This window comes from Sinocyclocheilus grahami, unplaced genomic scaffold (genome assembly GCF_001515645.1).
Source record: "Sinocyclocheilus grahami isolate Dianchi unplaced genomic scaffold, SAMN03320097.WGS_v1.1 scaffold1099.1, whole genome shotgun sequence".
NCBI lineage: Eukaryota > Metazoa > Chordata > Actinopteri > Cypriniformes > Cyprinidae > Sinocyclocheilus > Sinocyclocheilus grahami.
The window spans coordinates 343683-358072 of record NW_015506278.1 but is presented as its reverse complement, the minus strand read 5'-3'; the positions used below and the strand labels follow the sequence as shown (position 1 = coordinate 358072).

At 35.4% G+C, this 14390-nt stretch overlaps 1 protein-coding gene across 1 annotated transcript in view; it reads left to right on the top strand.

Annotated features, from left to right (window-relative positions):
- Positions 1–14390, top strand: part of LOC107566759 (adhesion G protein-coupled receptor B2-like) — a 129881-nt gene that overhangs the window by 108313 nt on the left and 7178 nt on the right. The window contains exons 5-10 of the mRNA XM_016252288.1: positions 503–667; positions 1460–1624; positions 3319–3420; positions 6008–6114; positions 8495–8689; positions 9431–9499. Coding sequence (XP_016107774.1) covers positions 503–667; positions 1460–1624; positions 3319–3420; positions 6008–6114; positions 8495–8689; positions 9431–9499 — 803 coding nt within the window. The remainder of the gene's footprint in view (positions 1–502; positions 668–1459; positions 1625–3318; positions 3421–6007; positions 6115–8494; positions 8690–9430; positions 9500–14390) is intronic.

The following is a 14390-nucleotide window of genomic DNA, read 5'->3' as shown; positions in this document are numbered from 1 at the left end:
TCTATCTATCTATCTATCTGTCTGTCTGTCTGTCTGTCTGTCTGTCTGTCTGTCTGTCTGTCTGTCTGTCTGTCTGTCTATCATCTATCTGTCTATGACATCTGTTTCTCATTTCGATTAGTTTTTTTTAAGTTATCTCCATGTAGTTTTATATTAAATTGTAGTGCATTTAAATGAAAAGAAACCAGAAAGAAAAATGCATTGGATTAGAAAAATGCTGAGTATTTACACTGGTTCATCACTAATCAGTATCATAATCACTCGGTTTGTTGAAGTGATCTCACAGGTTTGTATCAGGGTAAGTAAGAACTTACAAACTCACATGCTATAGACAAACACAGACCCTTGCTGCACCCCGTCTCTCTGTCCGTACCTCCGACCGCCTGTTTCCTGTTTGATTCTGTCCCTCACTTCTATGTCCTTCTCTTTCCTGTCCTTCCTCTACTTCCGTACTGTCTTATTCTGTTCTCACCTCTGCGTCTCCCTGTGGTTGTGTGTGCAGTGGAGGGGCAGTGGTTGGACTGGGCGGCCTGGTCTCAGTGCTCTGTTTCCTGCGACTCTGGAACTCAGCAGAGGCAGCGGCGTTGCAGTGTGTCGGTTCATGGCTGGGCGGAGTGTAAGGGGCCGCATGCTGAAACTCGTGAGTGCACCAACCCGTCTTGTGGGGGTAAGTTACTCTCTGGTGGGCTTACAGTCTTAAATTGACAGGTAGTTTATGTGCACAGCTGCAATTTGTTTGCTGTCATGGTCTAATTAATTGCAGCGAACACTCTGAATTGTCTATGGTACCAAACCGCAGAGATTTACTGGTCTGCACCGCTCAACTTGTTCCACAGATATGCTGCTGTGTCAGCATATGCCAGTAAGCACCCCTGATAATAATTAATAAGCGCAAATTAGCTTCATGCAGGTGCTTTATGACCACATTCACACTGCAGCTAAATATTGTTGTCACTTCACTTTTAAGTGCTTTTCAGTTAGTTCCGGGCCTCAAATCTGATTGGCTGAACAATGTTATAAATACTGTTATTTTAGAATCACTGATGTATTATTATTGTATTTGTTGGTATTTTAAGTTAGGTATTATTTTTATATTTTCTGTTTACATTTCATTTAATGCATTTAATTTTTTTTTGTCATTCTGTTGTGGGTTTTTGTTATTATTTTTGTTTTTGTGTTTAATTTAATTTAATTTAATTTAATTTAATTTAATTTAATTTAATTTAATTTAATTTAATTAATTTATTTATTTATTTATTTATTTTTAGATTTTTAATTTTAGTTTTAGTTAACGATTAATAACCCTGTTTCCAAAAGTGCTGATATACAGTCTAACAGCACTGGGGCATTTAACGTTTGTTTTTACTGCGTTCCAGTCAAGAGTATTACAACTGCATTGTGTAAATGGCCAATGATTGCAATTATATCTTTTGGTTCTTGTTTTCTTGTTCCTGTGCAGGTGGAGGGAACTGGGGTGCTTGGAATCACTGGAGCTTGTGCTCCAAGACCTGTGACTCGGGTTGGCAGCGGCGGTTCCGTATGTGTGAAGGCACAGGAATCCAGGGTTACCCTTGCGATGGCTCTGGAGAGGAAGTACGCTCATGTAATGACAAGAAGTGCCCAGGTGCGTGTTCTTTTTTTATTTCATCTTGGCTCCTTCTATTTTTCTTCCCTTCTGATTTTTTCAACTCTGATTTCTTATACAAAGCCATTGGGTCTTAAAGCCAATTATCAGTATGCCTCAAACATGTGTAAAGGTCTATGGCCTATGCTTTTCTGAGGTTGAAAGTCAATATATTATGAAGCTTTTGCTGATGTTTTAAAAAATAAGACTTTTATACCCTAATGTGTACCCTACATGTAAAAAAGTGCCCTTTGCTTTTGTCTCTCTTCTTTTTTCCCCCTTTTCCTTTAATCAGTGTGTTTTCCTTTAGGCCTCTCTCACTCGTTTTCCATATTTAACATTCTCTCTTCTCCTTTGTTTCCATTTCTTCTCTCTTTCTATTAAGACGGGTCATTCTTGACAGAAGGGAATTGTTCAAAGTGCTGCTATGTGTGATTTGTCAGCGTGTCAAGCAGCACAGCAAACAGCAGATTTTAATAAGCATGCCGTTGACTGCAGCTTTGGGAGGCTATAGATTAAATAAATGTCAGACATTGCCGCAGAGCTTATATCGGGCACAGGGCTTTGATGGCACCAGAAACTTGAAGACAAAAATCTGTCCAATAGCTTTGTCGGGGTGTATTGTGTTTAGATGAAAAGGGTAGGGTTCTGTTCTCCATCTCTCTCAGCTTTCAAACCAGTCCCCTTCTGTATCTCACCCCTGGGTTGTTCTCTGTTCTGAAGAACCTTTTGAATGAAAGTTGGAGAGGGATGTGTGTTGTTGTATCTTACTGTATCTGTCACTGATCTTCACAGAGTTTGCTTTGTGCACTGCAAAAACTCATTTTCTTAATCAGTATTTTTTGTCCGTGTTTCAGTGAAATATCTAGAGACACAAACCTAACTAAATTTAGATTTAAAACATGAGAAATCTATGTGTCAATGGATAAGAAAAATAAACTTAATTCAGCATAAGTAAACAAGACTTACACATTTTTGTCCTTTTGTCAGATTTTTTACTGACAAAAGGACACAAATACTGAAGATTGATTGATTGATTGATTGATTGATTGATTGATTGATTGATTGAGGGAAATGCAAACCTTTATAGATTTAAGATATGTTTTACTGGAACAGGCACAAATACTGATTAAGAAATATATTCATTAATATATGGGAATTCAAAATAGTATACATTTTCTATATGTTATTGGAAAACAAGAGCATTTGTTTATTTATTTTAGCTTTTTTTACAGAAAAAAAATACTGATTAAAAATGTTTTTTTGGGGGGGGGATTCAAAACAGTTGACATTTTAGATATTTTACTGGAAAACAAGGAAACACACACACACACACACACATATATATATATTTTTTGTTTGTTTGTTTGTTTGTTCACATGTGAAACAGTATAGACACATATATATATTTTTTTTGTTTGTTTGTTTGTTTGTTCACATGTGAAACAGTATAGATTTGTCATATTTTAATTGAATACTTTGTTTATGGGAATTCAAAACAATATAAATTGTATACTGGGAAACAAGACAAATATTTTATCTATCTATCTATCTATCTATCTATCTATCTATCTACTGTATGTGAGAGCATTCAGTCAATCATCAATAGGCTTTATATTTAATGCTAGTTTGTACATGTATCCTAGTCTTTTCATAGTGGTTAATCTCTTACTTTTGGTTCATACTGTGTGCAGCACCTCATGAAATATGTAAAGATGAGTACCAATTAACCATGACGTGGAAGAGAGCCTCAGCTGGAGAGACGGTATACAACAAGTGTCCATCTAATGCCACTGGTACGTCATTGCACACATTCTCTCCACTCACCACTTCAGGTCTTTTGGAGGCATTTTAGAAATAAGAAATATTAAAATGATAGTTTACCCGAAGATGACTTACCCTCATGTCATTCCAACCTATGACTTTTCCTTCCATTGAACAAAATGTTTAATATTTTGAGGAAGATCAAAATGACTGTTCATAGTTTCTATGGCTGTTATGGTCCAAAACAACTAAATAAAACCCACAGATGACAATTTGAGTCATTTGAGTCATCGTTCACTGTTAATGCCAATTTATTGTCAATTTATTTGATTAATTTAAAGGGATAGTTCACCCAAAAATGAAAATTACCCCATGATTTACTCATCCTCAAGCCATCCTAGATGTATATGACTTTCTTCATTCAGACAAATGCAATCAGAGTTATATTAAAAAAAATGTCTCCTTATAATGGCAGTAAATGGTGGTCGAGATTTTGAAGCCCAAAAAAGTGCATCCATCCATCATAAAAAGTACTCCACATTAGTACTCCAGGGGTTAGTAAAGGCCCTCTGAAGTGAAGCAAAAAATATCCATATGAAAAACTTTATAAACTGCAATATCTATTGTTCTGTACGTGCATTCACGAGAGGGTGGCGTTCCAGCAGATGGAATAGGAAGTAGCCATAGCGTAAGCTCCGGTGAGAACATGCTAGTCTCATGAGAACCAAGTTTTGTTTACAGCAAGGGAAAGCCAGTCTCCTCTTGGTTTATATTGAAATCCTCAGACATTTTTCTTTACAAATCCTTGTTTTGTAGAGATTACAGTTTATGAAGTTTTAAATATGAATATTTTTATCACACAAATGCATTGATTTGCTTCAGCGGGCCTTTGCAAACCTCCCAGAACTGTGTGGAGCACTTTTTATAGTGGATGGATGCACTTTTTTGGGCTTTGAAATCTTGATCACCATTCACTGCCATTAAAAAGTTTGGAAGAGCCAGGACATTTTTTAAATATAACTCTGAGTGTATTCATCTAAAAGAAGAAAGTCATAGACCAAGGATGCTTGAGGGTGAGTAAATCATGGGGTGATTTTCATTTTTGAGTGACCTTTCCCTTTAATTCATTATTCACTAATAATCTTCATCTTGATCTAGTAATTGCTGGTTTAGTCTCTATCTAGGCCAGTAATCAAAAGTTTGCAGTTTTTGTGTAAGAACTAATTCATGACCATTGTGCACTTTAGCTGAACCCCAGCTTGCTCAAGGATGACCGTTCCTCTAAAAAGTTTATTGTACATTACTCTGGATAAAAATGTCAGCTAAGTGACAAATTGCTAGTAAATTAAAACCTATCAAGAAAAGTTAATGATCCGAGCTTGATTAGCTTCAGAGTGTACGCCACCGCATACATCACATAAAAGTCTAAAACTACAATCTAATGTTGTTTTGGCCATAGCCAAAGACCCCATATTTAGTGTAATCTCTGATACATTTGTTTCTTCTCACACCGTGACACGCAGCTTTATTAAAAGATTTTATGATCGGTTAAACCACATCATAAAACTCCATCAACGGTGCAATTGCTCAGCTTCCAAAACCAACATCGCACAACAGGCTCAAAATAAGTTGGTTTCCACACAGTTAATCAGCATTCAGTTCTTAAGCCCATTGAGATGAATTAGTGGTGTATGAGAGAGAACTTAATGAGGATGTTTACAGGCCAATATGTGCCACCACAGAAAGTTAATATAACAATGATACCAAGTCTTTTTCAAGGTTTTGGCAGATTGAAATGTCAGACCTTGCCGCAGAGCTTGCATTGGACCCAACAAAAAACACATTTCTTTCTTTGCGAGGCTGTTGATTTAATGTCACACACTGACATTGTTGTTTTGTACATGATGACATTCATGTTTTGTGAATGTTATATATTGAGTGTTCTGCACTCTTCAAATTGGCTCAAGAGTTTCTAACCCTTCCCAGCACAGTGGGAGAGTGTTTTGGGGTTATTTATACCCTCTGAGTACAGCGTGCAATAATTCTCAGATACTAGTGAAGAAAGACACCCAAGGCGCTCAGTGATTTTTACCTAATAAAAACAGAAAGACCTAATAAATGATGTCTTTGAAGTGGGAGCGCAGAGCAGTGTTCAATGAGGTCAACGGCGAGTTGTAATCTATATCATCCATAACTCCACATCCCGGCCAGCACGAACTGTCATGCACGCTAACCCCCAAAAGAAAAAAACAATTCCTGCAGAGAATGATTCGCTTGACTTTTCCACGTCTGCCTGCGTTCCCTGTGTGATTTTCAGGCCCATTTTTATCCCAGCGAGGGTACCGGGGGTGAGGCCACGGTCGAGTCTAATTGGCCTTGATCTGAATGATGCAAGTGGCAGAAATGTTTAAGCAAAACTGAGATTACAGCAGTGTAAAATGACTCAAAACCATTCTCAGAACAGACATTATCCCAGACATTATCGTATGCCGCATCCCAGTGAAGTCTTTTATATGAAGCATGTGAACATCACAGTACGTGTCTGTCAAACCTTGACATGTTGTTATTGCTTGTGTCCAATGGTGATAATGATCTGTTTTTTCTTCCCTTTCCCTGTAGGATCTGCTAGTCGTCGTTGTTTGCTGGACGCTAATGGAGTTGCTTACTGGGGTCCTCCGAGCTTCGCCCGATGTGTCTCACTCGAATATAGATATTTACATTTATCTGTGAGTACATTGATGTGGATGACGTGCTGTGAGGTCACAAAATGGGGGGAAATTAGATTATGAATATTAATTTGTTTATGCACATTATTTAGCAATCTGTTACTGTTTTGATAAATAGTTTGTGTGATTTATTTAGAAATTGGCTCTGTATTAGAGTATTCCATCTTTTCATACATATAAGATAATACTTCTTGTTTTCAGAGATCATTTTGAATTATTATAATATTTTTTTATCGAGTTTTTTAAGCTTCATTCTCAAATAGCATTAATAATAATAATAATAATAATAATAATAATAATATGTGCATCAATAATGATGTTTTGTTGTTAATTGTTGTTAAATTAATTAAAATACACTGCTCATTACACTGTTTATCAAAATATACTGTTACTACTATATACTATACTATAATACTAACAATGTTACTACTACTTGTAATAATAATAATATAATTTTGATGTAATAATAATAATAATAATAATAATAATAATAAATGTTAATATAATACAAATAAGAATACAAGTTTGTTGTTATTATTATTAAATAAATTGTATTAATAATAATACTAACAATAATACTTAAACTAATAATAATAATACAGTTATTATTCTTAATTTAATGGCATACATATTTTATTAATAATACTAACAGTGCTATTATTATTATTATTATTATTATTATCATTATTATATTGCTAAATAAATTAAACTAATGCGTAGTTACAAAATTGAAGATGTATCACCTTGAAAACAGGTCCTAATATTTCATGCAATTTTACTTCAAAGTACATTTAGTTTAGTTTAGTTTAGTGTTTATTGTAGTTTCTGTTTTTTTGTTTTTATTTTTTTCAAGGATGCATGGCAATTTTTATTGGAAAACAAGACAAAAGGACGGGTGAATGCAGTTTACACCGTGATTTAAGGGAGTAATCATACAGGGACAAATTCAGTTGCTCAACTGACATTTTATTTGATAACTTCCATCTGCTACTGTCAGACCCTGAATTTTGTAGCTCAATAGATAGCATGGATAAGCAGCTGAATATTAGGTAATAAAAGTTTAATACTCCAGATTTGTAGCTGTACATCACTGAATGCATATCAGAAGCGAGGACGCATTTGTTTGCATTTTGTTTGGTGGTTTCACTAGAGCGGATAACAAGCCACAGAAAAGTGATAGATTGGATTGTATTTAAAGGGCCGTGTGTGCTGGAGAGAACATTGCTGCATTTCCACAAATGATAATAACGGCAAAGACCACTCAGCAAAACACTAAAAAGAGTCAATTCCACTGTCGTGTCCCCACTCATTAGAACACACACAAAGAAAATGAAAACCACTACTTGGAGAAGCTTCCTTTGAAATAATCCCTACCGTAAATGCTTAAAAGTCTGAAAAGCAACAACACAAATCTCACAGCTTTCATATTGATTATGTACTTTCTATCGCTTGTTGTGTTTTGATAATGATTGATTACTTCCTAACAGATTCAACAGCCTGCCTTCATGTGCTCTTTCTAATTCCTGAGCCACGACCTTTGACTTTGAGTTCATAATGCCGAGTGGGTTTTAATTCGGTCTCGACCAAGGCTTGATGTGACGGGGTTGATTGTGCTGTTAACCTGTCCGCTAACCCTTCATTGTAATCAGACAATGCTCAATTAGCTTTGATTGCCATTGTCTGCCACCTCCTGCACTCACAGTTCTGTCATTAGACAGTCAACACTTCGTCTGCTGACGTATGACTGCTAGTTGATTCACTAAGGGAGAAGTTGTTTTCACTTTGTTATGCTCACAGCTTGGTCGACTATAGATGGGAAGTACTGTAGATGAAGTAGATGTGACTATAGATGGGAAGTAGATGGCGGCTGTCAATACCTGCTAACTGCTTTCGCTTTGCTTCAGACCCAAATCAATGTTGTTTCAGCTTCAAAGCCAGCGTGTTCTTCTGCACTCTGGCTTACCTTTAAATCTGCATCTACATTTCAAGGTGCTTATTTATTTTCTTTTTAAGTTAGTTTATTTATTACGTTTGTTTTAAATGAATGCAATGAAAGTATATTGGTGCGTTTGTGGTTTAGGCCTGAACGGGTGCACTTTTCTTCACATGCTTGTTCATATGTTTTAACTTATTAATTATTCTTTCAGCTGCAAATAGTTTAGCATATATTACCATGTTTAAATGAACAAAATTCCACAGATTTTTTCCTTTAAAAGCGGTGGAGAAAATGCATAAAAATTCCAGGTCTGCTAATTTAATTTGGCATCTCTCTGGTTTTATATTTAAACCCAGGGTGCAACTTCATGCTTCTGTGGTTATTACTGAGGTTTATTTATCAGTGTCTGTTCATAAAATAATGTTTTTTTTTCTTCTCCTGTAGTTGCGTGAACATCTTGCGAAGGGTCAGAGGACCCTGGCAGGGGAGGGCATGTCTCAGATCGTGAGGAGTCTCCTGGAGTTAATGTCCCGTAAGAATTATTATAGCGGCGACCTCTTATTCTCCGTGGAGATTCTCCGAAATGTGACGGACACCTTCAAACGAGCAACCTACATCCCAGCTCCTGACGACGTGCAGGTGTGTGTTTGCCTGTGGGTGTGTGTAAAGGTACACGTAATAAATGGGTAGATGACAAAAACTGTGACCGGGCAATATTTCTTTTAATGTTTTCCACAGTTTGTACAGATTTTTAAGAGCTTTTCTGTATCTGACATAAATAGAAAAAGTACATATACACCACGCAGGCATAATCCGAGGCTATACAATGGTATGTATATTACACAGCTTTAGATCAGTGCTTGACATGCCAATTTCATAATTACATACAGTGCCGCTTGAACGTTTGTGAACCCTTTAGAATTTTCTATATTTCTGCATAAATATGACACAAAACATAATCAAAATTTCACAAGTTCTGAAATAGACAAAGAGAACCCTAACAAACAAGGGAGACAAAAATATGTTCTTTGACATTTATTTATTCAGGAAAATGATACAATATTACATATCTGTGAGTGGCAGAAGTATATATATATATATATATATATATATATATACAGCGGGTAAAATAAATATTGAACACATCACCATTTTTCTCAGTAAATATATTTCTAAAGGTGCTGTTGACAGGAAATGTTCACCAGATGTCGGTAACAACCCAAGTAATCCATACATACAAAGATACATGTATATATATATTTTTTTTTGTTGTTGTTGTTTTTTGCAGTGCAGAGTAGCAGATACATATACTTTTTTTTCATTCTTTCATCACACAATCTCCATCTTTTTGTTTTTACTGTTTTTTTTTTTCTTTTTCAGAAATTCTTCCAGATTGTCAGCTTAATGTTGGACATTGAAAACCTTGAGAAGTGGGAAGACGCTCACCAGGTAAAATATCCTTCCTCGCCTCTCGCAAGACACCTGCAAATATCCGACCAAAGAGCACAACTATTCATATCTGTGCCATTTTAATTTCCCCTCAGACAGAGATGTGTCATCAAAGCCAGGTCTGATCTCACAGATTAACAACAGATGTAATCAGACTTGCTTTGGATGTAATAGAAGCCGACTGTGAAGTGTGTTGAGAAAGGGATGTGCTGTTAGAGCTGCCTCTTTGCATTACACCGCTCCATTAGACACTATTTGACTTTAGATGCTCTGCAGTGAGGTCTATGGTGACTTCGATGTCAAGCCAGGACACTTCTGCATGGTAATAAACTTTCTTCAACTCAACCATCCATGAAGCCTTATTTTTTTTCTGGTGAAGACCCACTCATGCCCTGAGGCCCGAACTAACTGCAGGAGATCATATTCTGACTCACTCAAGAGCATACACGTTTTCTGGTAATGTCAGATTACTGACACATTATGGCATGGTTATGCTTTACAGTCCAGAGTTCTAGTGCGCATCATGTCAGGGTTGCCAAATACGTCCGTTCTTGTTTCAATCTTTATGGGTGAAATAGCAAAAGATGCTTAAATAAGTCTTACCTTATGTACCAATTTGTAGTTGAGCTTGCTAAGGAAAGCATGCTATTATTGCTCACATTTAGAGGTGTGGATTTGAACAAACCTGTCACATAGAACTATTTTAAGGGTCAATTCTCACTATTAACTATTAACTATGACTTTTGTCTCAATAAACTCCTAATTTGCTGCTTATTAATAGTTAGTAAGGTAGTTGTTAAGTTTAGGTATTTGGTAGGATTAGGGGTCTAGAATATGGTCATGCAGAATATGTGCTTTATAAGTACTAATATACAAGGCAAGGCAAGGCAAGTTTATTTATACATCAAATTTCATACACAATGGTAATTCAAAGTGCTTTACATACAAGAAAAGAAAAGAATAATAAAAAAATAATCACAACAATAAAACAAGGAATTTAAAAACTTTGAAAATGATTTAAAAATTGATTTAAGAGGTTTAAAATGAATTTAAAACAGTTAAGTATAGAAAATGATTATACATAAAATATAGTGCAATCAGTTCGGACATTGCACAGTGCTCATTCAATAAACGCACAGCTAATGTTTTAGCACATCTGATCTCTTTTGGACAAACAGCCAATATGTTAATAATAGGCACTGACAAGCTATGCAATATCGCATTCTTAATCAGCAACGAATCGCCTGCGATTTTGTGTAGCTTGTCAGTGAACTATGGCTCTGTGTAGTAAATGCCGCTCCATTTGAAAGCAGGTGATGGAGATTTACTACTAATCACAGAACCGGTTTTACTGACGAGATGCGCATGACAATCGCATTTGATTATATGCACAGCCCTATTAATAAGCAACTAGTTAATAATGAGAATTGGTCCCTATACTAAAGTGTTACTGAGATATTATTATGCTATTTTTTTAAGACAAAAAAGACTTAATGAACTTTCTATTCATCAAAGGATCTTAGGCCCCGTTTAGACTAGTGCTTTTTCATTTAAAACGCATAACTTTTGCTACGGTTACGCCTGTCGTAACCGCATTGCCCACATTCTCTCTGCGTATCCTTGACGACCGTGTAAACAATAACAGCATGCTCATTGTTGTACCCATAGATATGTATAGGTAGATCCCCATTCGACCGCTCCAAGCACGTAGGGTCCGCCATCTAAATAATAGGGAATCTACCTATACATATCTATGGTTGTACCTGCATGAATGGTCATGTGACATGCATTTTCGGTTGTGTAGTGTAGACGGAGATCGTTTCTGAAACGTAGTGAAAACGCCAGTGTAGACGAGAATCATTTCCATTTTAAGACGCCAAATTAGCATATTTGAATGATTTCTGATGGATCATGTGGCACTGAAAACTGGAGTAATGGCTGCTGGAAATTCAGCATTGCATCACAGGAATAAATTAAATTTTTAAATATATTTAAATAGAAAAATATTATTTTACATTGTAAAAATTTTTCTTGATATTTCAGTTTTTATTTTATTTTTTGATAAATATATGCCACCTGCCAACCATACAAAATATGCCTGTATTAATTTTTGAAATACAATATTGTGCAATACAACTGTGCCATTACTATGCCAAAATGAGTGCCTGATGCCTTCTGCCATAATGCACTGTGCAGCCATTATAGTGCACTGTAGTCACTGATGTCGCTTTCTGTCCAAATGTATTAAGGTTCATTCATACTGTTCATGTGCAAGTGAAGTTCTTTTTTTAAATTATAGACATGGGATATGTGGAGGCAATGGTGACTTATGGTCACATACGGTGCAAAGTCTATGCGGCACATGCTCGTGACGCCAGTGAACATTTATGTTTGTGTACGTATGCGGGCGCCAGGTGCTTAGCTCTGCGTGACTGAGCCAGATTTTGGTGTTAAAGCACAGTTGAGCAGGCAAATCTTTGACACACCTCCTGCTCTCCCTGCTCTGTAAATAATCATCTTCTCCGTGTTCACCATGTCCCCTCAATGCTCGTTCTGTCTGATAGAACATTAAAGGGGAAGTGTTTAATTTTTTTATCTTAAAATACTTTTCTCAGTGTAAAACTACAAGTAAGCCATTTATACAACAATGACAGATGGGGACAGTGAGAAAAAAGGTGGTGAAATTTAGAAAATTATGTGATTTTTTTTTTCTCGTTACATTTCACTTTTATATATTTTACCAAAACTACACTATTCAACACACTATACACCATTCAAAACTTTGGGGTAAGATTTTTAAGATTTTGTATGTATTTTAATAATAAAAGTAGTAGCAGTAGTAGTAAGTACAATTTATTGTTATTATTATTATTATTATTATTATTATTATGCTCCCCAAAGATAAATGTATGTAATTAAAAACAAACAAATTAATACATAACTAAATAAATAAAATAATTGTTTCCTATTGTAAAATGGCAAAGCTAAATTTACAAGCTGATTTACTGCTCCAGAAATATTTCTTATTATCAGTGTTGAAACCGTGATATTATCCAATAGACTGTGACAGCTGAAACTCAAGTTATAATATTTTGATTCAACTTTACAAACTTTTTGTCTCTTTCAAATAACTTACACAGATTAATCAATCACAGTAAGAGCAGGAACATGCAGGAAAATAAACATGGACGATGCTGATTTCATTTTGACTCTAAAATGGGATAATTTGCCTAGTTAAAGAGAAAATATGATGTTCACAATTTTTGTTTTACCAGAGCCTATATATGTTTTTGTGCCAATTTTCATTTTCAGTTTACAGTGAGTTTCTGAAAACAGTAGCATAATTTTTACATAAACATGACACTTGTTCAGGTTCACACATCACAGCCTTTCACTGTTAAAACTGTATGTCTGTTAGTGAATGTACAGTATATCTATGTTCATGTGTTTGCGATTGTCTTAGCCTTGCTGCCCTTCAGTAACAGAGCTTTGCCACACCATCTGGACACTTACAAAGTGCACGTATAACAAGAACTATTAATAGCAGAGAAATCTTGAGTTTGCATACTGAATAAATATAATTCCAAGCGTAAAACAGTTCCGTTTCAAGAGAGTCACAAAGTACACATGATAATACAACCATTGTATCTTTACTAAATAATGGAAAATGAATATGGTAATCATTCAAGAGGACCATGTTTCATTTCTTGTTACATTTCCACAAGATACCATGTAGTTTGGGCAGGGTTTCATTGTTCTACCATGTTTTTGTACATGTAACATGATAAAACCATGTTTATTTGTACAAAATCTTTAATATCAGGGGATTCTATGACTATAAATATGAATGTAAAATCTTTAAAAACTATGCTAGCTAATACTTAAGAATATTGTGGTATTAACTTAATACCGTGTTTTTTGCATATGGTACCATGGTAGTAACATGTAGAGACTGTTGTCTCTAACACTGCTAATGTAGAGGATTGACTGTCAGGGACAACAATCAATTATACTTTAATTTTCATTGTACTGAAAAATATGTATACATATATTTCACAGAAGTCACAATTTACCAATCAGAATGACAAGAGACAACCAAACTCAACCTCCAAGATAAAGATTTTCAGTCAACTGGCATATTTTCCTCAGACTATGGAAATTAGGTCGTTTTGTGAAAGATACCAGAAGTCTGTTTGGGAAGAATGGTGTCAGTTCCCCTCCAATTTATTTCAAACCAACAACGAGCACCAATCTGCTTTGTCTTTGTCTGGATGCATATAAAATCACCACATATTACAATACGTTTAATTTGGGATAAATTCAAAGCTAATGCAAACCAGAAGTGTATATATACTATAAATGGAGTCCCCTATGGCATGGAGCGACACCACATTCCTCAGGCAATCACGAATGGCTTTTTTTACATACATGGGAAGAAGAGTAAAATTCCAATTAGATTGAGAAATGGGCTCTATGTAAAGTGCAAGTGGCACGCTGTTTTCTGGAACAAAGGGCTAGTGAATTAAAACCTGCTGCCAATTTATAAACATGAGTGGAGAGTTGAGGGATGACGGTATATACTGTGCCTCATCTCACACATGGATGCTTATTTTCCATCATCGTTTCATGGTTGCAACATAAACTATTATGATTTGGCTGTAAAAATTGCACTGAAAATTAAAAATATTTGAAGGCAACGTTTATTGTTTTTTTTTCAGTAACAAACCGCTTTTTACTGTTGACAGTTATTAGCCAATTGCAATAAACAGTTTATGGACATTTAGTGGTGTTTGTCTGGTAATTATGAGCGTTATTATCATCTATCTATCTATCTATCTATCTATCTATCTATCTATCTATCTATAGTATCTATCTACACATACAGTATATA